The sequence below is a fragment of the Amblyomma americanum genome, chromosome 5 (assembly GCF_052857255.1).
Source record: "Amblyomma americanum isolate KBUSLIRL-KWMA chromosome 5, ASM5285725v1, whole genome shotgun sequence".
NCBI classification, from domain to species: Eukaryota; Metazoa; Arthropoda; class Arachnida; order Ixodida; family Ixodidae; genus Amblyomma; species Amblyomma americanum.
Genome location: NC_135501.1, coordinates 49,776,085 through 49,801,641, shown reverse-complemented (window position 1 = coordinate 49,801,641; position 25,557 = coordinate 49,776,085). Strand labels below are relative to the sequence as shown.

The window sequence follows — 25,557 nt, the reverse complement described above, 5'->3', positions numbered from 1 at the left end:
GGCTGGTTCATGAACAATCATGAACCATTGGTTCATGAAGGACAATCACTGATGTTCAGGAGGCATGTCCCAGTGTGTGGTTGTGCAACTGAGAGAAGTTCTGTTTTTACAACAAGGCCTCAGAAGCGCACGGTTGATGCAGCGACACTTTGGCGGGGCTCCTTGCTTGCCTTTGTACAGACCTTATTTGCAAACATTTGGATAGCGTTCTCTAAAACAAAGGGGCACGTGAAACTTTTTCTTGGTAGTGATGGTAGCAACTGCAGTCCTTTGTTAGGATGAGATGTTGGCTGCAGCATAGGAAGGCCTTGGCCGCCTTCTTATAGTGACGGGGCATAAGAATGTGGATTTTCGATATACCTTTGTTCATAAGCAGTTACCAAACTGTCATTGTACTGCGGTCTCGTTCGTCGCATTACACTCATGCTCTCTATTCTCCTATTTTGTGCCCACCAAAGTGACCCTCGTGTTAGTGTCGTGGTCACGCAGCATTTGAGTAAATGCGGTATATAACTGAATTCCTTCTCCCATGTAATTTCAATTTCAGTTCCACCAGTTGAATGTCGGTTGTGATGTCACCAGTTGGTAGGATACTACATGAGGCATAAAAATATGGGATATATATGGGATATATGGATGTTTGTCCTCTGGATGTCATTCTGGTTTCTGGAGCTGGTTAACATGAGTGTTGGAGCAAATAAAAAGACAAAGCAGGAATAATATGGCATAATATGGCAGCTTTTCTGTGCCTCACGTGATCTCATACTTATCTATTACATCACGACAATCATTCTGGTGCTGAAGCTGAAACAGAATTATACAGTGAAAGCTCGTTAATTCGACCCCCGTTAATTCGGACAATCGGATAATTCGGCCTGCACGCATGGTCCCTACAATTATATATAGGAGTCTATGGGGCAAAACTCTCGTTAATTCGGACAAATTTTACCGCCCATCGGTTAATTCGACCTAGTTCCACGGCCCGCCAAGAGCGGCGCTACTGTAAAGTTGGAAAAAAAGAATGTAGCGTAGGCCATCCGTACGGTCATCGTCATCAGCAGTGCGAGAGAGGGTGAGGGAAGCAAGGTTAGCAGTGGCCGAAGCGCCCGGTGTCTTTCTTTGTGCTTCGTTGCCTCTTGCAGTCGTGCTCAGTCGTCGTGTTAACCCTATCTTCAGCAAGTCTTGTTTTGGCGTGTGTCGTCGTTGCCCCGTGTTTCTTGCTGCTACGATCGCGGTTATTGAACCCTAACACGCCTTTTCTGGATTTTGCGTGCTTTGCCAGCGTGTTTACTGTGCTGTTTTCGAGTGCGTAGCGCGCCGTGCCTGTGCGCCTCGCCATCGCGTCCTGCTCCGATGGCGACACCGGCAAAGCGGCCAAAGTAGAACCAGGCGAAGGACCTAGCCACGAAAGTGGAAATATTGAAGGTGCTGAAGGATGGTGTTTCACGCTCTGACGTGATGGTCAAGTATGATGTTAAAAGAACCACCTTGGCCACTGACGTGAAGAATGAAAACAGCATTATGGAGGCGTTTGACAGTGAAGCCTACGGTGACAAAAGGAAATGACTGCGGACTGTGGCCCACCCGGAACTCGAAGAAGTCGTAATGCGATGGATTAGAAACGCACGTGAGGCCTACCTCCCTGTGAGTGGGCCATTAATTTGTGCCCAGGCTGAAAGGTTCGCCACAAAAATGAACCTTGAAGAGTTCAAAGCTTCTGAAGGTTGGCTTGCTCGCTTCAGAAGCCGTCACAATCTGACTTTTAAGAGTGTGTGTGGCGAAAGAGCATCCGTGGACGAAGACAGGAACGAGGAGTGGCGGATCACCGGGCTTCGTGAACACCTAGCTGCGTACGACGCTCCGAATATATTTAACGCCGACGAAACAGCGCTTTTCTTTAAAGCACTCCCGGATAAGACGATCACCTTTAAAGGTGACCCCTGCACAGCAGGGAAAAGAAGCAAAGAAAGGGTCACTGTGCTACTTGCCGCCAACATGATGGGAACAGAGCGCCTGCCTCTCCTAGTGATCGGAAAGGCTCAGAAGCCGAGGTGCTTCAAGAACGCGCGGCGCCTTCCGGTTGAATACCAAGCCAACAGGAAGGCTTGGATGACGTCCAGCATATTTCAGTCCTGGCTTCATCAAATGGATCGGCGTTTTCGAGCTGAGAAACGGAAGGTCCTCATGGTTGTGGACAATTGCAGTGCTCACTGCAAGGTGTCGGGCTTGGAATGGATTAAGCTTGTGTTCCTCCCGCCGAATACAACCGCAGCCCTTCAGCCCATGGACCAGGGCATAATCCAGCATATAAAATGAAAGTACAGAAAGCATGTATTGCAGCGCATGCTTCTCTCTATGGAAGCTGGGAAGAAGTACGACCTTACGCTCCTCAGCGCTTTGAACATTCTGGTGCACGAATGGGCCAACACGCCTACAGCAGGTATTGCGAACTGCTTTCGGCACAGCGGTTTTGTGCAACCGAACTGCGGTGTGGGGGAACTGCCGACAGAAGCAGATGACGCAACCACAGAAGACGACAGCTGTTTCGACAGCGTTTTGCCTCCTGCCGTGCGGCTCGCGGATTACGTGTCCATCGATGATGGTGTCGCCATTGCCGGTCAGCTGACCGAGGACGAAATCATCCAAGAAGCGACAGGCGCCGACAACGACGATTCGTCGGAAGATGACAGTTGTGAGCACCTGCCCCAAACGCCGAAGCGCACGGTGAAAGAAGCCGCAGAAGCCTTGTCCGTGCTGGAAGACTTCTGTGAACAAATTCCGGATGGTTCGCATGCCGCGGAGCATCTGGCAGCTGTTAGAGCTATTGTAGCCGCTCAAATTCGCCCGAAAAAGCAGACGACGATAACAAACTTCTTTGCCAAATAAAGGTATGTCATGCTGGGGCAAATTTCATGTTTTTTGTGGTTCATTCGATATTTCGACATTCGGTTAATTCGACAATTTTTCGCGGTCCCGTCAGTGTCGAATTAAAGAGCTTTTACTGTATGAGCAAAGAAATTGGTTTAAATTATTTACTGGACATGGGCAAATTCAATACGGGGATCCATTTTTACTCGTGTCATGCATTATTACAAAGAAAAAAATACACACACTCCGAAACGTTTGATGTCTGCACCTCTTTGTTAAAGTAGTCCAGATGTAGCAGCTGCCATGTGACTGATGCTGTAGGTGCTGCCCATGGTAAGTGTGCCACTGACACAAGTTCAAAGCTTGGTTGAACTTGAACCGTAAAGTTCTGCCTTTTAAAGCGACACTGAGCAACATTGTATTCAATTGGTGCTCTCAGTAAAAATTGATTCTCTGGCTCCTTCCGGCAGTGAAAGGCTCAGTTGTGGCTAAGAAATTTGAAAGAAAAAAAAAGAAATGGCGGGGGTTCTTTGTGGTTTGAACATAGTTGTACGAGCGAAAGGTCTGTTAAGCATGGTCTCCACTGTCTCAAATCAAATGCCGAGGTCAAGGTGGTCATAGTCATATGATCACGTGGCCGTACTACCATAGCTTGTGCCATACCAGCATGCAGTTAAGTTCGGTTTGACTTTGTGAGGCATTGAAGGTCACTGTCTCATCCACATGGAAATCGGAAGTTGTACTCTGAGGAGTGGAGCTCTCACTCTGAAACTTTCCTGCCACAAGATTCTGACTCGTGACATCATTGCCGAGAAGGCCGGGTTGCCACCATTTTGAAGTGGTGTAACCTATAGCCTCTGAGATCGGTGCTGAAAAATTGGGTGTCAATGTGTGCATCTTATTTGGGAAATCGGGTGTTGCATTTAGACACCTGTATTTCATTGGTCTTTCGTGGCTTAAGACAGCTCTGTCTTTCGGCGAGAGCGGTCTCTCTGCGATTACAACGCGGTACCTTATCGATATAGGCCGTTTTCTGTCCGACCTCGGAGCCCCATGAGTTTAGCTGTCTAATAAGAGCCCTTTCCCTCTGGCAGGCCCGGCTAGAGTTCCTGAGGGACCAGTTCCAGATCCGGGAGAACGATTTCCTCACCTTCGATGCCATGCGGCACGCTGCACAGTGTGTGGGTCGGGCACTCCGAGGCAAGACGGACTATGGCATCATGATCTTCGCCGATAAGGTGTGCTGCTCTTCTATGTTTGTGCTGCCTTGTTCCAACTGATGCGCAAGTTATCACTGGAACATTTAAGGAGGATGCAGCTTTCAGCTCAAATTTCATTTTTTAACACGTTCACTGGAGCAGTGATTTTCGGGGCCCTAAATCCCTGTGCGTCGTGACGCACCGACCGACCACCCTTAGATTTTCTCGGGAGCGTCGTCACTCACCAATGGGCCTTCAGTGAAGTCGACTTATTTGAACCGACAACTCATGGCAGTAGCAACCTGCCATGTGTGGTTTTTGCTGGCTCTTTGAGAAATCTGAGCTGTCCCACGACGTGACCCATCAGTGACCCTAGACACAGTGAACGCGTTAACGGATTGTCATGAAAATTGTTTTGCATGTTAGTAATGCTTCCATACCTAAGTGCACAGAATGCCAGCATTATGTCTGAAGAACTTGTTTTTCTACAAATTCTTTTTCTTTTACACCCTGTAAAAAGCCTATAGACTAGACAAAATGTGCTAGAATGCTGGTTTAACCTTCACTGGATTTCTGAATGTATGCCACGGCTCCTGGCAATCTTCGTTTTACTTTTCCCCTGCATGAAATTTTTGGTTGTCATTTTTTATTCTTGGTGTACGTAGAGTTCACAATTCATCAACCTCAAATAATAAGGTTGTCATTTTGAATGGCTGTGAATCAGACCACTTTGATTTACTTTGTTCTTAATCCCATTATCTTTACGTTATGTATACAACTTTATATTTAATGCTGTCTACATTGCACCATTTCATGCTATATTCAGTGATTTATTTTGTGTCATTGATATTTTATGTTTCTGCTCAAGTGGAATCATTTTTCCATGTATATCAGTTTTTTTTTACTTTCTGTGTAGTATTTATCTTATTTATTTTTTGCCATTGTATGTACAGTCACACCTGGATATATCGAACTTGGAGGGGATTGCGAAATAGTTCGATATATCCATAATTCGATATATATATATAAAAAAATGCATTGCACCCACTCTAGTGATGCACTCCTTGCAGCGATGTACCAACCGCTGGCGGGCCAGCAGCGCACCGCTCACGAGATGTTGCTAGACTAAACCTGCTTCGCATCGAAGCTGCAATGCACAGTTGTTTGGAACTAGCCACTGCCTATCGTAAGATGTCTAATGTTGCAAATACACTATGAATCGGATAACTGTTCGTTATAAAATTCAGGCACAGTTAGTTTCCACAATTCTTTCGACAGCAGAGCTCGCAAAACATTGCGGGCGAAGGCCGCCGCTAAGCTTTCAAGGGGGACGTGGCTTTCAACTCGCGGAAAATGGTCAAAAAAGCGATTTTTTGAAATGTTTGTTTTCTGCTTTTACAAGTCATATTTTGTGTGATTACAAATTTTCATCGTCGAAAACCATCAAGAAGTGCGCCAAATCATTGTTTTGATGATCAAGGGTGGCGGAAAATTTCTTCCAAGTAGCGAAAAAACGCCGCTTTTCAAGCCCCGATCTCTCGGCAACCGCCCAACGTAGCGCGGCCATCTTGGTCTCTATGGAAAGCGCGTTCCTCCGACTTCAAATTTCTCGCTTCAGCGGTCTCCTCAGAGCGGAAAAAAACGCATAAGAAGCAAAAGTTTCACGGTCGCGCGGTGATTTCCGATTGGCTCCGCACGTCACGTGACAGCAGCGCGCTGCGCAATTGGTCTCCTTGGCGGGTGCGTCGTCTGCTACGCGTGCCTCTCGACTCTGCGGCTCCGCTGCTCGTCGTGTACGATGGGGTTTAGTCATTTGAGCAGAGAACCTCGGCTCGCCGTGACTGTCTCTTGCGCAGAGCTTAGTTTCGAATACGGATTATGCGGCCGCCATGCTTGTCAGTACGCGCGGAGCATAGTTTCGGAAGCGGCTTTCACTGGCGGTCATGGGTCGGCGGCCTCTGAAGTACAAGACGGCGCGTGCCTATGGCACCCGTAAGCGAAAATCGCCGATAGTGAAGAAGAAGAAGTCGTCTGCTTCAATTACTTCTGATGTGCAGCGCACTGACGAAGTTACGGGCTCGCAGGCGAGTACTTCGTGCGCGGCTACGACTGTTGGTGGTGCCGCTCCAGAGCCGCTGCCAAGCACTTCACACGTGGACGAAACATCGTGTGCGAGCACGGGAAACTCTTCTGAACTTTGTACTTCGCGCTCTGCATCGCCGGAAGCATCAAGCGATGAAGGCACCGCGCGTGTCGCGGGTTCTCTTGGCACTTCACGCGACGACGCCACGCCGTCCACGAGCACCAGGCGCACCATTCAGGCGCACCTGGAGCCGCGTTTTGTGTCGGAAACATCGAGTGATGAAGGCACCGCGCATGTCGCGGGCCCTCCTGGCACTTCATGCGACGACGCCACGCCGTCCACGAGCACCAGGCGCACCATTCAGGCGCACCTGGAGCCGCGTTTTGTGTCGGAAACATCAAGTGATGAAGGCACCGCGCATGTCGCGGGCCCTCCTGGCACTTCATGCGACGACGCCACGCCGTCCACGAGCACCGGGCGCACCATTCAGGCGCACCTGGAGCCGCGTTTTGTGTCGGAAACATCAAGTGATGAAGGCACCGCGCATGTCGCGGGCCCTCCTGGCACTTCATGCGACGACGCCACGCCGTCCACGAGCACCAGGCGCACCATTCAGGCGCACCTGGAGCCGCGTTTTGTGTCGGAAACATCAAGTGATGAAGGCACCACGCATGTCGCGGGCCCTCCTGGCACTTCATGCGACGACGCCACGCCGTCCACGAGCACCAGGCGCACCATTCAGGCGCACCTGGAGCCGCGTTTTGTGTCGGAAACATCAAGTGATGAAGGCACCGCGCATGTCGCGGGCCCTCCTGGCACTTCATGCGACGACGCCACGCCGTCCACGAGCACCGGGCGCACCATTCAGGCGCACCTGGAGCCGCGTTTTGTGTCGGAAACATCAAGTGATGAAGGCACCGCGCATGTCGCGGGCCCTCCTGGCACTTCATGCGACGACGCCACGCCGTCCACGAGCACCAGGCGCACCATTCAGGCGCACCTGGAGCCGCGTTTTGTGTCGGAAACATCAAGTGATGAAGGCACCGCGCATGTCGCGGGCCCTCCTGGCACTTCATGCGACGACGCCACGCCGTCCACGAGCACCGGGCGCACCATTCAGGCGCACCTGGAGCCGCGTTTTGTGTCGGAAACATCAAGTGATGAAGGCACCGCGCATGTCGCGGGCCCTCCTGGCACTTCATGCGACGACGCCACGCCGTCCACGAGCACCGGGCGCACCATTCAGGCGCACCTGGAGCCGCGTTTTGTGTCAGAAACATCAAGTGATGAAGGCACCGCGCATGTCGCGGGCCCTCCTGGCACTTCATGCGACGACGCCACGCCGTCCACGAGCACCAGGCGCACCATTCAGGCGCACCTGGAGCCGCGTTTTGTGTCGGAAACATCAAGTGATGAAGGCACCGCGCATGTCGCGGGCCCTCCTGGCACTTCATGCGACGACGCCGCGCCGTCCACGAGCACCAGGCGCACCATTCAGGCGCACCTGGAGCCGCGTTTTGTGTCGGAAACATCAAGTGATGAAGGCACCGCGCATGTCGCGGGCCCTCCTGGCACTTCATGCGACGACGCCACGCCGTCCACGAGCACCAGGCGCACCATTCAGGCGCACCTGGAGCCGCGTTTTGTGTCGGAAACATCAAGTGATGAAGGCACCGCGCATGTCGCGGGCCCTCCTGGCACTTCATGCGACGACGCCACGCCGTCCACGAGCACCGGGCGCACCATTCAGGCGCACCTGGAGCCGCGTTTTGTGTCGGAAACATCAAGTGATGAAGGCACCGCGCATGTCGCGGGCCCTCCTGGCACTTCATGCGACGACGCCACGCCGTCCACGAGCACCGGGCGCACCATTCAGGCGCACCTGGAGCCGCGTTTTGTGTCAGAAACATCAAGTGATGAAGGCACCGCGCATGTCGCGGGCCCTCCTGGCACTTCATGCGACGACGCCACGCCGTCCACGAGCACCAGGCGCACCATTCAGGCGCACCTGGAGCCGCGTTTTGTGTCGGAAACATCAAGTGATGAAGGCACCGCGCATGTCGCGGGCCCTCCTGGCACTTCATGCGACGACGCCACGCCGTCCACGAGCACCAGGCGCACCATTCAGGCGCACCTGGAGCCGCGTTTTGTGTCGGAAACATCAAGTGATGAAGGCACCGCGCATGTCGCGGGCCCTCCTGGCACTTCATGCGACGACGCCACGCCGTCCACGAGCACCAGGCGCACCATTCAGGCGCACCTGGAGCCGCGTTTTGTGTCGGAAACATCAAGTGATGAAGGCACCGCGCATGTCGCGGGCCCTCCTGGCACTTCATGCGACGACGCCACGCCGTCCACGAGCACCGGGCGCACCATTCAGGCGCACCTGGAGCCGCGTTTTGTGTCGGAAACATCAAGTGATGAAGGCACCGCGCATGTCGCGGGCCCTCCTGGCACTTCATGCGACGACGCCACGCCGTCCACGAGCACCAGGCGCACCATTCAGGCGCACCTGGAGCCGCGTTTTGTGTCGGAAACATCAAGTGATGAAGGCACCGCGCATGTCGCGGGCCCTCCTGGCACTTCATGCGACGACGCCACGCCGTCCACGAGCACCAGGCGCACCATTCAGGCGCACCTGGAGCCGCGTTTTGTGTCGGAAACATCAAGTGATGAAGGCACCGCGCATGTCGCGGGCCCTCCTGGCACTTCATGCGACGACGCCACGCCGTCCACGAGCACCAGGCGCACCATTCAGGCGCACCTGGAGCCGCGTTTTGTGTCGGAAACATCAAGTGATGAAGGCACCGCGCATGTCGCGGGCCCTCCTGGCACTTCATGCGACGACGCCACGCCGTCCACGAGCACCAGGCGCACCATTCAGGCGCACCTGGAGCCGCGTTTTGTGTCGGAAACATCAAGTGATGAAGGCACCGCGCATGTCGCGGGCCCTCCTGGCACTTCATGCGACGACGCCACGCCGTCCACGAGCACCGGGCGCACCATTCAGGCGCACCTGGAGCCGCGTTTTGTGTCGGAAACATCAAGTGATGAAGGCACCGCGCATGTCGCGGGCCCTCCTGGCACTTCATGCGACGACGCCACGCCGTCCACGAGCACCGGGCGCACCATTCAGGCGCACCTGGAGCCGCGTTTTGTGTCAGAAACATCAAGTGATGAAGGCACCGCGCATGTCGCGGGTCCTCTTGGCACTTCACGCGACGACGCCACGCCGTCCACAAGCACCAGGCGAAAAGGGTCGGCCTATTGGTGGGAAAGGTGGCCTCACTCAGGCCTTAATTAAGAAGTTTAACAAATTATTATGGCAAGGCCCTGCACGATCACGACAACGTTGAGGACATGCAGAAAGCTGTGATGGCAACTCTTTATCACGTAACATCTACCGATGAACGCCCACGTCACGAGCTTTGCCCCCAAGGACCACAGAGTTGGTGCCAACACCAGGCTGCAGAAGCAGAGGGCAAACCTCTGCCCTCCCACAAGTACCAGCTTGCAAGGCATGTCACAAATGCATTGTTGCCTGTTTACCGGCGGCTATCGGATGTCCAGCTCCTCAGCCGTTGTCTGGGGAAAAAAACCCAGAATGCGGCTGAAAGCCTTCATTCAGTAATTTGGTCGCTGCTGCCAAAAGATAAAAACGCATCTTTGACTGCAACAGAGACAGCTCTCAACGAAGCGGTTTGCAAGTTCAATGCAGGGACCCGCCGTGCTTACACAGAGTACTGTTCGACACTTGGTCTGCAAACTGGCCAACATGCTCTTCGCAGAGCAGCGGAAAAGGACGCCTTGCGGAAAAGAAAGGCAGCGAAAGCACTTCAATCTCGAGGCAAGGCATCCAAGAAGCCCCGTGTTAAAAAGGACACAAAAGACTACAACCCCGGTGCCTCTTGATGAGTGAAATACAAGGTGCAACTTCGGAAGCCATTTTCTCAAAACTGTTTTTTTTTTGTCATTTGCTCTGATTGTTCCGCTGATTTCTTTGCGACCGCTGGGGCTATTTTGATACGGTTTTTTTCGCTGCATTCCTTGAGAAATGTTTCAGGTCGTGACATTCTTGGTTTTCCGGCATCCCGTTTGCTGACTTACTGATTCAACTAGTTGTTCACTGTTTAGGTGCCCATTGTAATGTCTGCTCATAAAATATTAAAACTAAAAACTTTTACATTGTAAATAAAAAAATCTAAGAATGTCACGACCTCATCCATTCATTTTGGAATGCAACACACTTTGAAGAAGTCTTCTATCTTATTTTGTAAGTCCCTCAAACCTGGTACAAGATGAAAAGGAAGAAAATATTTTAAATAAAAAGTTGTTTGAGATATCAGTTTGAAATTTTTATGGTGATATCACAGAAACATTACCAGTAACCCTGCCAATTTTTATCAGAATCCATGAAGAAATAGAAAAGTTGATACCGAATGCCACGTCACCCCTTAATTAGTCTGGTTGGCTTCACCGCATGACAGTGATGTGACAGGGAGAATCGTGACATTGGAGGCCACCATCAAGCACTGCACGTTAACTTCGTCAAACTGTTTCACAGCATTAGTGGTGCCAGCAGGTGCACAAGGCCACGCAGCCGATTTGTCTCCCTGAGCGAAAAGTGATCGCAGAGCGGTATTAGTAGGCATGTGCGAATTGTAGTTTCTGGTTTGAAGTGGATTCAAATCGAATAGCAATTTTCTTCGAACAATTTCGAAGTGAATATCTTGAATAGTTCTAGCAAACAAAAAGGTTGAACTGCACAACAGGCATTTTAAAAATCATGTAGTAGTTTTCATACACACAAGGCCATGGCATGAAAAAAAAGAGAGAATGCATTAAACTTTATCACACTTACTGAACCTCTGGCGGCGTCCTGCAAAAGGGGCCGTTGGAAATTGGGGAGTTGGCCTATATGCAGAGCGAATATTTGTGGGGTGTGAGCCCTGGCCTTGATTGCGATTGCGTTGTTGCACAGCTGTTGCTTTCAGGTGACGACTCTATAAACACCTGCTATGTGTACACACTGGGGGCCCAATGCCACCTTGCGTCGGGCATCAGAAAGGGGTACCCGCTATGATGTGCCTTGTGCTGGCTTCCCCTCGTGCTCGTGCTGTCGCGCTTGATTCACGAATTTCATGTGGACAAGAGTGGCTGCGGCACCTGCAGTGTGCTCAAACTCGTTATGCGGAAATCAAGAGAACTGCGCGTCTTCCAATGAGAGAAATTTAACATAGCGTGATCCGCGGCCGCTATAGCGATCCGATTCCGCGAGGATTCACTGCGCATGCGCAGATTGCCCTGAGGACCAGGTGCCGGCCAGCTTTTTGCGCGCCTGCCCCGTCCAGACCCATCAGCATACGCACACCGGCGCACGAAAGTGGATTGCACTGTGCTAAATTTAGCTCTCAATTGATGCACGCTGCCATGCCAGTTACCGCAATACCCACAATGCGACGGGTAGCGCGGCCGCAGGCACCTGGCAGATAAAGATCCAGGCGCCGCTCTTCCGCCTGCTCGTGTTTGTTGGCGCAAGCATGCGCAGACCGGCTCCGGCATACGCACGGCGGCATAGGCATGCGGCGGGGAGTCGGGGCCTTGGTTACATGCGTGCTGTGTCGCAATCCCTGAGTACGAAACAAAAGTTCCAGAAACGTTGTTCGCTCGGGAGGAATACTTTGAGAATTTGAATACCAAACATTAGGTTCGAAACGAATGTTGAGTACTTTAGTATTCGATTGCATATTCGAAATTATGGAATTTCACACAGGCCTAGGTATTAAGAGAAGTGCCACTTGCAGGAGAACTGCACACAGTTCTATATATATAGGAAAAATGGGTGAAATTAGAGTTCAATTAAGTGCCCGACTTTCCTACACTTTTGCGCAGAATTTTCAAAGTGATAATTAGTGTGTTTGATACAGTCAATAATTTGAAATATCTGGGTTTGACAGTATGTGTATTTCTTTCATGTGCCACTTTTTCCCACCACCCTCCCATCTGGGCTTGCAGAATGGCAAAACAAACATTGTTATTATTATTAGGGCAGTTTCGGTTTTTCCTCATTTTTATGCATTGCTGATTGGCAACTGTACATATCCATACAAATGCATCCACAGGATGTCATAGGCAGTCTATTTCAAGTATTGAAGATAGGCACTGTTTTGCTTGTGGAATGCAGCAAGCTTGGGATGAGTTCTTTTCAGTGTTATGCGGACCACCGTTTTATTCAGTGCACTGCTAGCCTTTTTGGGTGGCCAGCTAAACATAACTTAACCAGCCATGGTTGTCATAAGGATGTATCATAAACAGAGCCCTTGTTTATGCAGCCTTAGTTGCTGCTTGGCTTTTGCTTTCTGGCCCCACGTGTAGTTTAGTAGATCGGAAATTTGTGCAGCAGTAAATCAGCCAACATTTGAGGTTACTATCTTTAGCTTTGTCACTGTTATTGGTGAGAACTTACAGCAGATAAGAGAGCGAGAAAGGAAAATGCAGGCTGAGCACCAACAGGCGGCGCTTACTGCTCTCGAGTGCAGGGTGATGCAGGGTACAGGGCGATATGGGATGGGCTTCGTTCGAGAGCAGAGAAGCTAGCAGTAAGATAGCATTTAGGAGCGATTGAGAAAAACGGGGGAAAAGCAGTGGGTTAGGAATGTTTTCAGATACCTATATATAAGGAATGTTGATACGAAATGGAGAAAGCGAACTAGAAAATTGACAAGCAAATATCTGGACAGCAGTAGGGGGGGGGGAGAGAGCTTTGTGGAAAACAGGGATGCTGACCAAATCGACACTGGGAACATACAGGATCTTCAAGCAGGAATTGCCAAAGAAAATATCTATGATAATTGTAGGGGAAGTTCTTTGTTGTTTGAGGCCAGGACGGGAGTTTTGCTCACTAAGACATATTGAGTTGGGTACCACGAGATAGACGTGTTGTGCGTTGCGTGCGGAGAGGAGGAGGAAACGGCTAACACTTGATACTTTTCTGTGAAGGGCTTCACGCTGCAGTGGAAAGCAGCGGGGCTGACTTATTCAAAGCGTTGGGGTTGAAGGAGAGGGAAGGGAAAGTAGATTTTAAGCGGGTAGAAGTATCCAAGCGCAGGTTATCTGATTGGTGGCCAAAATCAAGACGAGTAAAATTTCACGAGTCATGGGTAGGTGGCTTGAGCCACCGCCCGATGTAAAGGGTTCAGCCGTATGCATCCATCCATCCATCCATCCATCCATCCATCCATCCATCCATCCATCCATCCATCCATCCATCCATCCATCCATCCATCCATCCATCCATCCATCCATCCATCCACCCACCCACCCACCCACCCACTTACCCACCCACCCGCCCGCCCGCCCGCCCATCCATCCATCCATCCATCCTCACACCCCCACATTGGCTATCAAAAATTGGAAAAATTTTTTTTTCCCCACATAATCATCGCACTCCCAAAATTACTGCCGCGAGCCGTCTGCTTGTCGTAGCGATCGCCATCTATTGACTGCGGCCACAACTGCCATGGTTGGGCGCGCGTGCTACTAGGCGGCGGTACTGTGCTATCATCCGCTGCTACCGCTCGTCCACTCACCACCGCTACGCCATTTTGCGAAGGTGTCTCCAGCTCTCCGGTGTCTCATAGGCCTCGTTTGCCTTGTTTGCGTGTTGCACAGTGCTCTTTGTGCCGCTTCTCCATTGGACTCTATGCAAGCTACACAGCTGCTTTTAAGCTAAAAGCTATTGAGTATGCGTTGGAACATGGCAACCGCGCCGCCAGCAGACACTTCGGCGTCAACGAGTTTTGCGTCCGGTATTGGAGACGGCAGCACGACGAACTCAAGACGACTGGTAAGACGCGCCGGGCCTTCCGTGGATCGAAGACTGGGAAATTTCCTGCCGTCGTATCCTCTTTACTGGAATATATCAAGGCTCGACGAGCGGATGGGTGTGCTGTGTCGATTGACTTGATACGGAACAAGGCGCTCGTAATCGCAAGAAAGGAGGGCATCCCGGTGCAAGACTTCCGCGCTAGTAACGGGTGGGCCACACAATTTATGCGGCGCAATGGACTCTCGCTCAGGAGGCGAACGACGCTTTGCCAGTGCCTGCCCGCAGCCTATGAAGAGAAAATAGTGGACTTCCATCGATTCGTTATAAGGATCCGGCAGGAGAAAAAACTTCTTGCTCTCCCAGATAGGGAACGCGGACCAAACTCCGCTGAATTTCGATAGGCCCAGCAGCAGGACAGTCGAACAGACAGGCGCTCGGACTGTGCACGTCAGGACTACAGGTGCCGAAAAACGGAGGTGCACGGTCATGCTAGGCGTGACGGCGGACGGGCGGAAGCTCCCACCGTACGTCATTTTCAAGCGTAAGACCCTCCTGAAAGGAAAGCTCCCCCCTGGCATACACGTGCGTGTTCAAGGAAAGGGGTGGATGACCGCGGACCTTATGGTGGACTGGGTGAAGACTGTGTGGGGGCGGCGACCGGGAGCGCTTCTTTTTCCGTCGCTCCTCGTGCTTGATAGCTTTTGGGGCCACCTTCAAGAGTCGGTTCGGGCAAAGTTCAAGGAACTGCGCACGGACCTGGCTGTTATACCCGGCGGCCTCACATCAATGCTACAGCCTCTTGACGTATCTTTGAACAAGCCATTTAAAGATAACGTCCGTAGGCTGTATGCAGAATGGATGGCCGAAGGTGAATATGCTCTGACGCCGGGCGGCAAGATCAAAAGACCGTCCGTGGAGCTGCTGTGCAGCTGGGTATCAGAGGCATGGGGAATGATTGATGTAAACATGGTGGCCAGAAGCTTCAAGAAAACAGGAATTTTGAACGCCCTGGATGCGACCGAGGACCACCTGGTGTGGGACGACGAAGAAGCATCGGAAGATGAAGAAACCATCGATTCCAGTGTCGACATGGACTCTGATGAAGAGTAGAATTGCCTGCAGGACGTACGCAACGCGAGTAGTGACGGGGAGGTTGCGCACGGAAATAAAGTGCTTTAGCAGCTTGAGCTTACGTTCACCCTGTACTTTCATAACGAAGGTAAGTTACGCTTGAAAGTAATGTTTTCGTTATATTTACAATTGCGGACCTGACAATCCTGATCTTGCACCCATTCATCTTTGCATTTATTTAACGCTCCGAAACATTTGCTTGAAAATTTTTCCCGCATAATTATCGCACCCCCAAACTTCGCGTTGATTTTCAGGGAAAAAAAGTGCGAGGATTACGCAAGTAAATACGGTATACTGTGTGACTGGAGATCATGGCTTTGCCGGTGTGTGGGCAGCGCAGTGGCATTCCACCCTGTTTATTTTTAGGCTATGGTGTTCGAAACTTGCCTTCCTAAAATTCCTAGCCTTTCTCTCTTGCTGACGACATTACTGAGAGTGATTACAAATGTCAGTTTTTTTTTTTCCGCCATAGCGGTGCTGTAGAGTGTTCGGGACACCTGAAACTGCGCATTGTACTGAGTGCAGTTCAACCAGGCAATTTTGCGGATTCTTAGTAGCTGTGATCTTATTGAGATTTTACTGTACAGTCGAGCCCACATATAATGGCCCCACTTAAGAGAAACTTTCATTTATAACAAATGAGACCTGCGCGACCGTCAAAATGAACATTGTTTCAATGACACAAAATCACATGTATAACGAATGTCATTCAGCCCTGCTGATTGGTTACAGCAAACGGACGGCGTAAATCTGGCGCCGCGATGCCGGATAACCTGCCTCCGACCCCTTTGTGCGCCTGGCGCACGGTATGTTTTCCCGAGCCTTATCGCAGGCGAACTGCCTGCCCCGATTCATGCCGCTCTCAATCGAGCTTCCCTTTCCCCGCCGATGCGCCTACCAAGATCACCCTCTCGCCCCTCCTCGCAACTCTGCTCCCCTCTCTCTCGCAAATCCGCGCGTAGCCTCCGCGATCAAACACACCGCCGCCGGTGCAAGCAGGCCTTCCGTGGGAGCCAAGAGGTGGCTGCACTGACACTCACAGACGCCCCTCATCGGTCTCTCTGCTGGCGCTGTGCGTATCTTTAGCTTGGCTGGCTTGATTGCCACCTGTGCACGCTGCGCATCTGTCTACCCTATCGCGCGCTTTTGTCACTCTTGTTGTGGTGCGGACGTTTCGTTGTTTTCGTTCAAATCTCGGGCCCTGGTTGTAATTAGGGATGGCGGACGGGAACACCGTGCCCATTTCCATTGTATTCAGCGGCAAAGATGATGAAAGCGGCCAGGGCGGAGATGACGACCACTGGCGTGTGAAACTGCTTCCGCAAGGCCAGCTTCGTCGACACAGTGTCTGATGATTCGGAAGATGACCAGCCCGGTTGCAGTTTGTGACAGCGCGTCGCCGACTCCGACATGGGGTTTCATGACATTGGTTGCAATGATTTCATTTCTGTCGATGACGACGCCGACACCGTGGAACCGTGCCCGGGCGAGGGCATTGTTTCTGAAGTGCGGGACGAGAGTGACGCAGAGGAATCAGATGAGGATGAAACTTCGGAGCCAGCACCCGTAAGCGCGCCTGTAGCAGTGGGCTACTTACCCCGTATTCAAAAACTGGCCTTACCTTTACCTTACCTTAACGCGAAGGGCGCCTTTCAGAAAGGTCACTGAAAGTGAAAGGTATGGGAAAGGCCAAGCTGTGTTTCAGAAAGCCACCTTTCGGCAGCCTTACGGAAAGTGCCCTTACCCCCAGAAGTAAGAGGTATGGTAACAAGGCTAAAGAAATAATAATGCTTGTCGCATCAGTGGATGTACTGATAACTTGTTTCGTATACTATAGACAGCAGTTAAACATATACTGGATCGGTCATAATCATTCAGTAGACGATATTAACTAGCCTGCCTCAAATTATTACGCATGTTTCCTCTTGGTCTAGCCACAGTGATAGGCAGCCGTCGATACAAGAAGCTTTGTTGAGTCGACGTCGGTGTTTGTTTATTTTTGTGTGCCTCGATCGTGGTGTGTCGTGCTTGTGCGCGTTTGTTGTTTTGAGCTGAGCGTCAGAAATGTACCTTTTCTGAGGATTGTTGGCCAATACGGAGATGCTGGTAGAAGTGACAACTACGATACAAGGAAATTTTATCCCATAGCCGCTTTTGCTGCTGCTGCTGCCTTGTGCGGCTCGGCCTTGGCTACTGCACGATCCACTGCTGAAGGCGTCGCGGAAATCGTGCATATCTTTATTTTATTATGGGACGGGTTCACAGTGAAGGGGTGACGACAGTAGTATTTTTATTATAGCACTGGCCTGTTCCGAAGCGCCCTAAGCTGCGGCATCGATGCGAAACTAGCTAGGCTTAGCGACGAGCAAGGCAGTCAGGAAGCAGCGTAGTCCGTCACCCGGCGCGCCCGCAGGCGGTGTCGCTGCCGGAAGGTGGGCTCTTGCGCAGGCATGCTGTCATTGCTCGAATATTGCAGACAGACTTTCCGATAGCATGGCTGTTTTGTTTTTTCTGGTGCGAACGTGAAGTACACCAAGCCGGCTGGCCGGCCGGCCTAGCATCTCGTGCGCCGGCGTCAAAAAATGAACTGTTCTTGACGTAAATAATAAAACATGGAATAGAAAAATGTCAACAATGTATCATTATTGTGGAGTACTGACCAATACTGAGTTGCTGGTAAAAGTGACAACTGAGATGCGTGTAAATTTCTTGCGAGAACCGCCTCGCAGCTTCCGTTGGCCCGCCGTTGCGGTCCGGCTCGCTTGGCGTCCGCCAGCTCCGGTGCTGAAGGCGTAGTGCAAATCGACCATATTTTTAGTTTATTGCGAGATGTAGCTGTTCACAGCACAGTGATATAAATAGTGCGCCATTATTGCAGCGCAGGCGACTTCCGAAGCGCTGTGCGCTGCTGCATTGATGCGAAACAGGCTATTGGCCTAGCGGCGATCAGGGCAGCCGGGCGCAGTTTGTAGCGCGGCGTGCCCGCGGGTGGTGCTGTAGCCGAAAGCTGGCTACTTGCTCAGGCATGCTTTGTCGCTGCTCGACGATAGCAGGCAGTCTTTCTGATAATATAGATGTTTTGTCTTTTCTGGTGCGAACTTCAAAGCGTGACACCGACCGTGGGCGACGCTTGAGCCGAGCTACGCATCGATGCTTGCTGATCGGTGTTTCCCTGCTTGCAGTGGGGCGGCAGTTCGCAAGCGGCGACCAGCGCGGCTCACCGACGAAGTTTTCGAACATGTCTCACCTGCTTTAGGCTTTGCATATCTTCGGTTTAGGGAAACTTGACCAGTGCCGGAAACAATGTTGCTACGATTACGGCGGATACAATCGATACTACCGGTAAAGATACATCGACAGGGTAACCGGCAACAACTTGGAAAGTTCCCGCACCGTAAAAGCGAAGGGTGGTAAGCAGTCGCAGCGGCACGGGGCAACCTCGTCCGTTGGGGCAGCGGTGCAGCGGCAGCACAGACAAGAGTTCCAGCACGGCAGGCTTCGAAAAGCGGCACCTCGCGAGAAGCTCATCGTCAAACAGCTCCATCGGGCACTGGCGACCCCTCAGCACTCGCCGTTCCGGCTTCGCGCGATGGGGCGCCTGATCGATTTCTTCCATTAACTCTGTGAACTTGATAAATCGGAAAAGCGGTCGCCGATCGTACTCGGTTGCCATGTTGAATTGACGAAAGGAGCTGCTAAAGGTAGGCCAGGGGCTACCTCTGCAAACACGCCCTTTCCGAGGCCGAAAGGGCGGCTAAAGGTGCAGTTTAAGGGTAAGGTCGGTTTCTGAAACCCGGAAAGGAGCCGTAAAGGTAAGGACCTCGAAAGGGAAGGTAAAGGTCGGTTTGTGAATACGGGGGTTAGAGAGCCTCGGACAACTTGTCTATGCCAAGGGCCTTGGCGAAGTGCACGCTTCTGCTTTAAACAAACTGGAAACCTCCCTAATCGGATCTGTGCCGCAAAAACAGACGTCCATGATGGACTCTTTTGCAAACAAAAAATTTTGTGTTTTGACAAGCAACTGTCTTTAAAGCTGTGGTCCACTTACAACGAACTTCGAGATATAACGAACGGATGTCGCGTGACGCTCATGTTCGTTATAAGCGGGCTCGGCTATTTTTTAGTCTGTGTCCGAAACCTTTGTGTTTGCACAGTTTGTGAAATTAATTAATTATGAAGCCAAAGAGAAGCACAGCTCACTCATACAGCAAGCAATACTTGCACGATGCGCCTGGTGCTAAGTGACATTTTGGTGTTTTTTGTTCATGTATGCACTCCTTATCTCACAACTCTTCAATTTGATTCAGTGCCTTAAAGTTCTTCAAATCAAACAAACAAGCAACTTCAAAGTCGCTTGTTTCTGCATAGTTGTCGGCATCATGTTTCTTTTCTATGGGCCTTTTCACTGTAATGTTCTTCCCCTGCAACAAAACTTCATTGTAAACGTGCTGACTGATTTAAACTAGCAGGCTATTGTCACATTTTCTGTTGTACAATTCACACCTGTAAGTTGCACCCCCCTCAAATGGCAGTTTTTTCGAAAAAACTCGCACACAAATCGCACTGGTATAGGAAACACTGCTGTTTATTCAGTACGGACTAAGAAAATTCTCTGAGGATCCCTTCATTAGAGTCCGACGAAAATACACTTTTGCAGCAGCTTCCATGTGCAGACTATCCTCGAGCTGGCCTGCGTGCCTTCATCCCATGGTTTGCCTTTTTGTGTTCATCGACTGGAGTGCCCCAAGGCTTTCTGCCATTCCTGGATAGTTTTTCTTCCCTTGCATCAAGCTGTCTTCTTGCTGCCCGGTTCCAATCCTTCAGTGCATATTCAACGGCATGGAACATGAATTTCACGTCCTAGCAAGACCAACATATGGTGGGCACGAATCCAAACAAAAGTGACTCCAAAGTTGAAACTTTTGAGAACATGGCTGGACAGGATGTGGGGGGGGGCTTCCACAGTCAGTCCAGCCTTGGCAGTATTATGTGAATCTGCCCATAAGATAAGATTTTAAAGATAACTCAGTTTTTTCCTCTTTTGGTCATTGAATTTATTTTCAGACATATTTACTGGATATCTCAAAAGATGACACGCATCTGCATATCAGTTTTGGTCCTACATAAGTTTCACCATTGTATAAACATAAAATGCATAATCGAAAAATTAGCAACTATGACTTATACAGTAGGAAACACGATGCTATCAAAATTGCTTTGGCTTTGACGATTTTGCCAGTGGCGTGTTGAGATGCGGTGCTTACAATGCACGGTGTGTGCATTGGTGTTGTGCAGCGCTTCTCGCGGTACGACAAGCGCAGCAAGCTCCCCCGCTGGATCCAGGAGCACCTGCAGGACTCCCTCTGCAACCTGAGCACTGAAGAGGCCCTGCAGGTGGTGCGACGCTTCCTCCGCCAGATGGCGCAGCCCTTCACCCGGGTACGTGCTGACCTCGTCTCTTCTTGTTGCTCTTATGGCAGACCTCTTTGATGTACACTGCAGTGTGCTCACCATACTCTGGGCTGCATTATACTCGATCTGAGTGGTTTTTTGCAGCTCTACCAATACTCCATTGAGTGCAGCAATTATTTTTTCTCATATATTTGCACTGACGCTTCATTGCTTGACACACTGTTGAGAGCATCGAAGCAGAACTGGTCCCAAATGGGCACCGTTCATGGTGCTCTTGTCACAAGTAGCTGTGTTGCATGTGAGCAGGCTTTAGTGCACGAAGAGTGAACGGCCTTGTGACAAATGCGCAGTTTCAGTACAGTGGAAGAACCAAACAAGTGGAAGCGAGGAAAATCTGCAGTGGCCCAAATGAGTGCCCGAAACACTGCACTCCTGGGCTTAGGCTTTCACTTGGGCTAGTTGGTTGTTCTTGTCTATGTTAACATGTATGGTCCTGGGCTTAGTTGGCCGGTTAATGCGTGCCTGATGCTGGCATGAGGTTGTGAAAACCGAAACTAAGCAGTTGGACTGTTTCCGGAGATGGAGCCTTCTGTTTTTTGTCATGCCTGCCGTTGTACAGATGTCAGAGGTGCACGGGTAACTGTGCAGCATGCAGTTTAGGTTGGAGTGGGTCTATATAGAGGATTGGTCGCCATGCCGTTCATACATGGACATGACCGCCCTTCACAAGTGCATTCGAATTAACTGGCGCGATACCTGTAGCGTCCGAAATAGTGAGCATTCGACACCGTAGGCTTACACAAGCATTGATGGGGACTGCGCGAGAAGTTCGAATAACCCGGATTTCTGAATTAACGGGCGTCAGATTAACTGTATTGCAGACTGCGGCTCTGTGGAGATAGATATAGGTTTGTCAGAATCAAAACAGTTGGCTGGTGAGAGGCTGGGACATTATGACCAGCACTAATAAAAGAACTGGATAATCAAGAAAATGACTAGCACAGTGGCAGTTCTACGTCTGGTGTGTTTCTGTGCTCAGTTGTGGTGTTCACCAGCACTGCAATCACCCCTCCCTGACACAGATTTGTGGTTGATTCCTTACAACAATTTCTTTGGTCCTGTGTTGAATGAAATGCCCCATGCTTGAAGCCGTGGTTGTCTGTGGCTTTACTTGCAAGGATGTGTTGATTATGCAAATTTACAGCACTCTATACCTTGTGAACTTCCGTTGTACACAACTCCTGTTTTTTCAGACAGGGTGCCAGCATAGCATGTACCATTAATGCCTTAGCTCGAGAATGCTGGCTACCTCAATTGATGTTGACGATGGGTGTTTTTGCTACAGGAGCAGGTGCAGCCAAAGAACTCCCAAAGCAAAGTAAAAACCTCGGTCAACCATTAAATTGGTTATTAGTCAGCCACCCTGCTTGTTGTTGTTGACAGTTTGTTTACCTGTCCGCAGGAGGACCAACTGGGTGTGTCGTTGCTCACGGCTGAGCAGCTCCAGTCGGAGGAGACCAGGAAGAAGATAGAGAGCAGGGTGCAGTTGCACTGAGGGGGATCACTGCCGTTCATCTGGGGTGTTTTCATTGTCAACATTATTTAATAAAATGCCAAAATTGTTGCATGGGCTGTTTCTCACACGCTAATGCACGAGCACATAATATGTGGCGTCACTGAAAACTGCTTCTGAATCTGAATCTCTGCTCTGGTGCATGCAGGCGTACAACCAGTTACTGGTAAGTGCCCATCATTCAACGGAAATTTCTTTTCCAAGAGGTGCACGCTTGTGGTCAAGGACGGTTCAGCCATTGCATGTGTTCACTGCAAGTACCAGCGCAAATTAAAACAGAACCAGCTGTCTCGAAGAAGGTGTCGAAAGGTGGTCGCCAGGAGCAAAACTGCTAACGTGCGCCGGGCACTGCGACGAATAAAGGTGAAGCAGCACAAAGAAAACGTGGATCTTAAAGGAAGGCTGGATGAGGCAGAAACCGCTTCGAATTGTCTTCCTCCTGGAGACCATTTGGACTACATTGCTGAAAAGAGTTCCCGCCGCCTTGTTCACTACGTTGCTGGGTATGTGGCCCGTAAGGAGCTACAGAGCACAGGATGCAGCCTTTGTGCTGAATGCTTGACAATTACCAAGGTCGCTGCAAATCCGCTCTTGCGCAAAATGAGTTCATCTGGCAATTTGATTGTGGTGGCCTATTGTATCCATCTGGTCAACTTGCAAAGTTAATCGCCACATTGGAAGACTCATTCACTATTTTTTTTAGCATTAGAAAGATTAGTGCAGCAGGTATGTCGGATTTTGCTTCCTTTCTACATGGTATTCCCCTTCCAATATGGCTGGCTGTCCTGCCCGTGATACTGATGTCTTCCTTTGAATTGTTAAGTTTTACATGCTCCTCAGGTTCCGATTCTACACGAAATCTTTAAATAATGACAGGAGCTCCCAGCGAGAACGACTGAAGCACCTTAACCTGAGGAGGGGCAAATGAGTGTGGTGTATGTAGCCTACCAAGGCTCTGCTTTGCATGGTGTGCCATGTTTGGAATTTTAATAAATAAATGTTGACACCACGACCCATTATTTTCGCTTAATGCACGAACTTTCTAAAACAACGAAAATGACCTGAACGTTAGTTTCAACACGCCGCAGGCTTCGAACAGCTGCCTCCATGCAACGAGTTTAGAAGCTTAATTGTGTGCATAGGATCGGAAAAACGAGATCCAGCTAGCACAAGATGAATGCGTTCTGTACTTTGTTTAGGTCATGCCTAACGGCCGGCAAAGCCCGCACCGAACAATATTTTCGTCGTTGGTATTATCGGTTTCCTACTGCAGCGCGCTGCACGAAACAACGCATTATTTATTCAGGGAGTTTAACGTCCCAAAGCGACTCAGGCTATGACAGACGCCATAGTGAAGGGGGCCGGAAATTTCGACCACCTGGGGTTATTTGACGTGATGAGAAAACAGCGCAAGGAACGAGACGAAAACACGAAGGAAGAAGACACGGGCGCTGCACTGACATCGCACAGTACACGGGCCCCTAGAGTTTCGCCTCCACCGAAATTCGACCGCCGTGACCGTGATCCAGCCCGCGTCTTTCGGGCAAGCAGCCGAGCGTCATAACCACTCAGCCACCGCGGCGGCCGTACAACGCATTATTGTTGAAATGCTACACCTGCTTATGGAAATGTGCCATTAGCAGCCAGCAAATATCTGAAGAAGGCACCATGCATTATACTTGTACAACGTACCGCCGTGCCGCGGCAACGCAGCAGACGGCTTGCGGAGCAGCCGACCTTGGCACACCTGTCACACGAAGCGCCCCCTGGCCGGCAGCGGTGCAGTCATCGCAAAAAAGAGCCTTGCTCCGCCGCCGCACGACACACTGCCCAAGGTTCTAGAGCACTGTAGCAAGCGCCTCTGAAATGTCTCTCCAATTAACCCTGTCATTTGCCAGCTGCGCCCACCATATCCCTGCAAACTCCTTAATCTCGTCCACCCACCTGACCTTCTGCCGCACCCTGCTACGCTTGCCTTCTCTTGGAACCCACTCCGTTACCCTTAAGGACCAGCGGTTGTCTTGCCTTCGCATCACATGCCCTGCCCAAGCCCATTTCTTCCTCTTGATTTCGACTAGGATGTCATTAACCCGCGTTTGTTGCCTCACCCACTCCACCCGCTTCCGGTCTCTTAACGTTACACCTATAATTTTTCTTTCCATGGCTCGCTGCGTTGTCCTTAACTTAGGCTTAGCCATTTTCGTTAGCCTCCAGGTTTCTGCCCACAGGTGAGTACCGGCAAGATACAGCTGTTGTACACTGTTCTCTTGAGGGATATTGATAATCTGCTATTCAGGATCTGAGGGAACCTGCCATATGCGCTCCACCCCATTCTCATCCTTCTAGTTAATTCCCTCTCATGATCCGGATCAGCTGTTTTCAAATGTGAACTGCGGTTTTCTTGCTAGGCTGTTGAACATTACTTTGGTTGAACATTACCTATGCTTATAGTTTCCTCTTCACCGCTGTTAGGCTACCTCCGGTCTTTAGAGCATGCTCGATTCTCTCCGTATTAAAATTCCTTATGTCGGCTACCTTGCGCTTATTTACTAACTTCGATAGCTCTGCTAGTTCTATTCTATCTGTAGGGTTAGACGCCCTCATGCTTTGACGTTTCTTAATCAGATTTTCGTCTCCTGAGATAGCTTGCCTGTATCCTGTCGAACCGTCCTACCGCCTACTTCTACTGTAATGATAGCTGTCAGTTGTCGTTCACTCTATGAACATTAAGATCGTCTTCCTCACTTACAGCTGAATGTCTGTTCTGCGGCGATATCCTGAATTCTACTATTTTCCCCGTTACCGCTAGCTCGTTAATGAACTTCCTGTTCACTATATCTTCTTCCGTTCCCTCTTCAAGACTAAGCTAATTCGAGACCATTACCATTCTGTGGTCGCTACAACGCACGTTTCCGAGGACGTCCGCATCCTTAACGATGCAACGTTGAGGGCATAGTATGAAGTCAATTTCATTTTTAATCTCACCATTGGGGCTCTTCCAGGTCCACTTCCTGTTTTCTCGTTTGCGGAAGAAGGTATTCATGATCCGTAAATTATTTCTATACGCGAATTCGACTAATAACTCTCCCCTGCTATTTCTATAGCCTATCCCATAGTCGCCTACCGCGTGGTCGCCAGCCTGCTTCTTGCCCACCTTCGCATTGAAGTCGCCCATCAGTACAGTGCACTGTGATTTTGCTTTGTTCATTGCCCATTCCACGTCTTCATAGAAACTTTCAACAGTCTGGTCATCATGACTGGATGTAGGCGCTTAGGCCTGCACCGCCTTCAGCTTGTAATTCTTATTAGGCCTAATTACGATAGCTGCCACCCTTTCGTTAATACTATAGAACTCCTCTACGTTGCCAGCTATATCCTGATTAATGAGGAATCCCACACCTAGTTCTAGTCTATCCGCTAATCCGCGATAGCACAGTACGTGCCCGTGCTTTAGAACTGTATA

General features: G+C 50.4%; 1 protein-coding gene across 1 annotated transcript in view; it reads left to right on the top strand.

The window, feature by feature from the left end:
- Positions 1 to 22,148, top strand: part of Xpd (general transcription and DNA repair factor IIH helicase subunit Xpd) — a 71,405-nt gene extending 49,257 nt beyond the window's left edge. Inside the window, exons 20-22 of the mRNA XM_077664816.1 lie at positions 3,963 to 4,106; positions 20,405 to 20,548; positions 21,984 to 22,148. Of these exons, the coding sequence (XP_077520942.1) occupies positions 3,963 to 4,106; positions 20,405 to 20,548; positions 21,984 to 22,076 (381 nt within the window). The 3' untranslated portion in view covers positions 22,077 to 22,148. The remainder of the gene's footprint in view (positions 1 to 3,962; positions 4,107 to 20,404; positions 20,549 to 21,983) is intronic.
- The last annotated feature ends 3,409 nt before the right edge of the window (positions 22,149 to 25,557 follow it).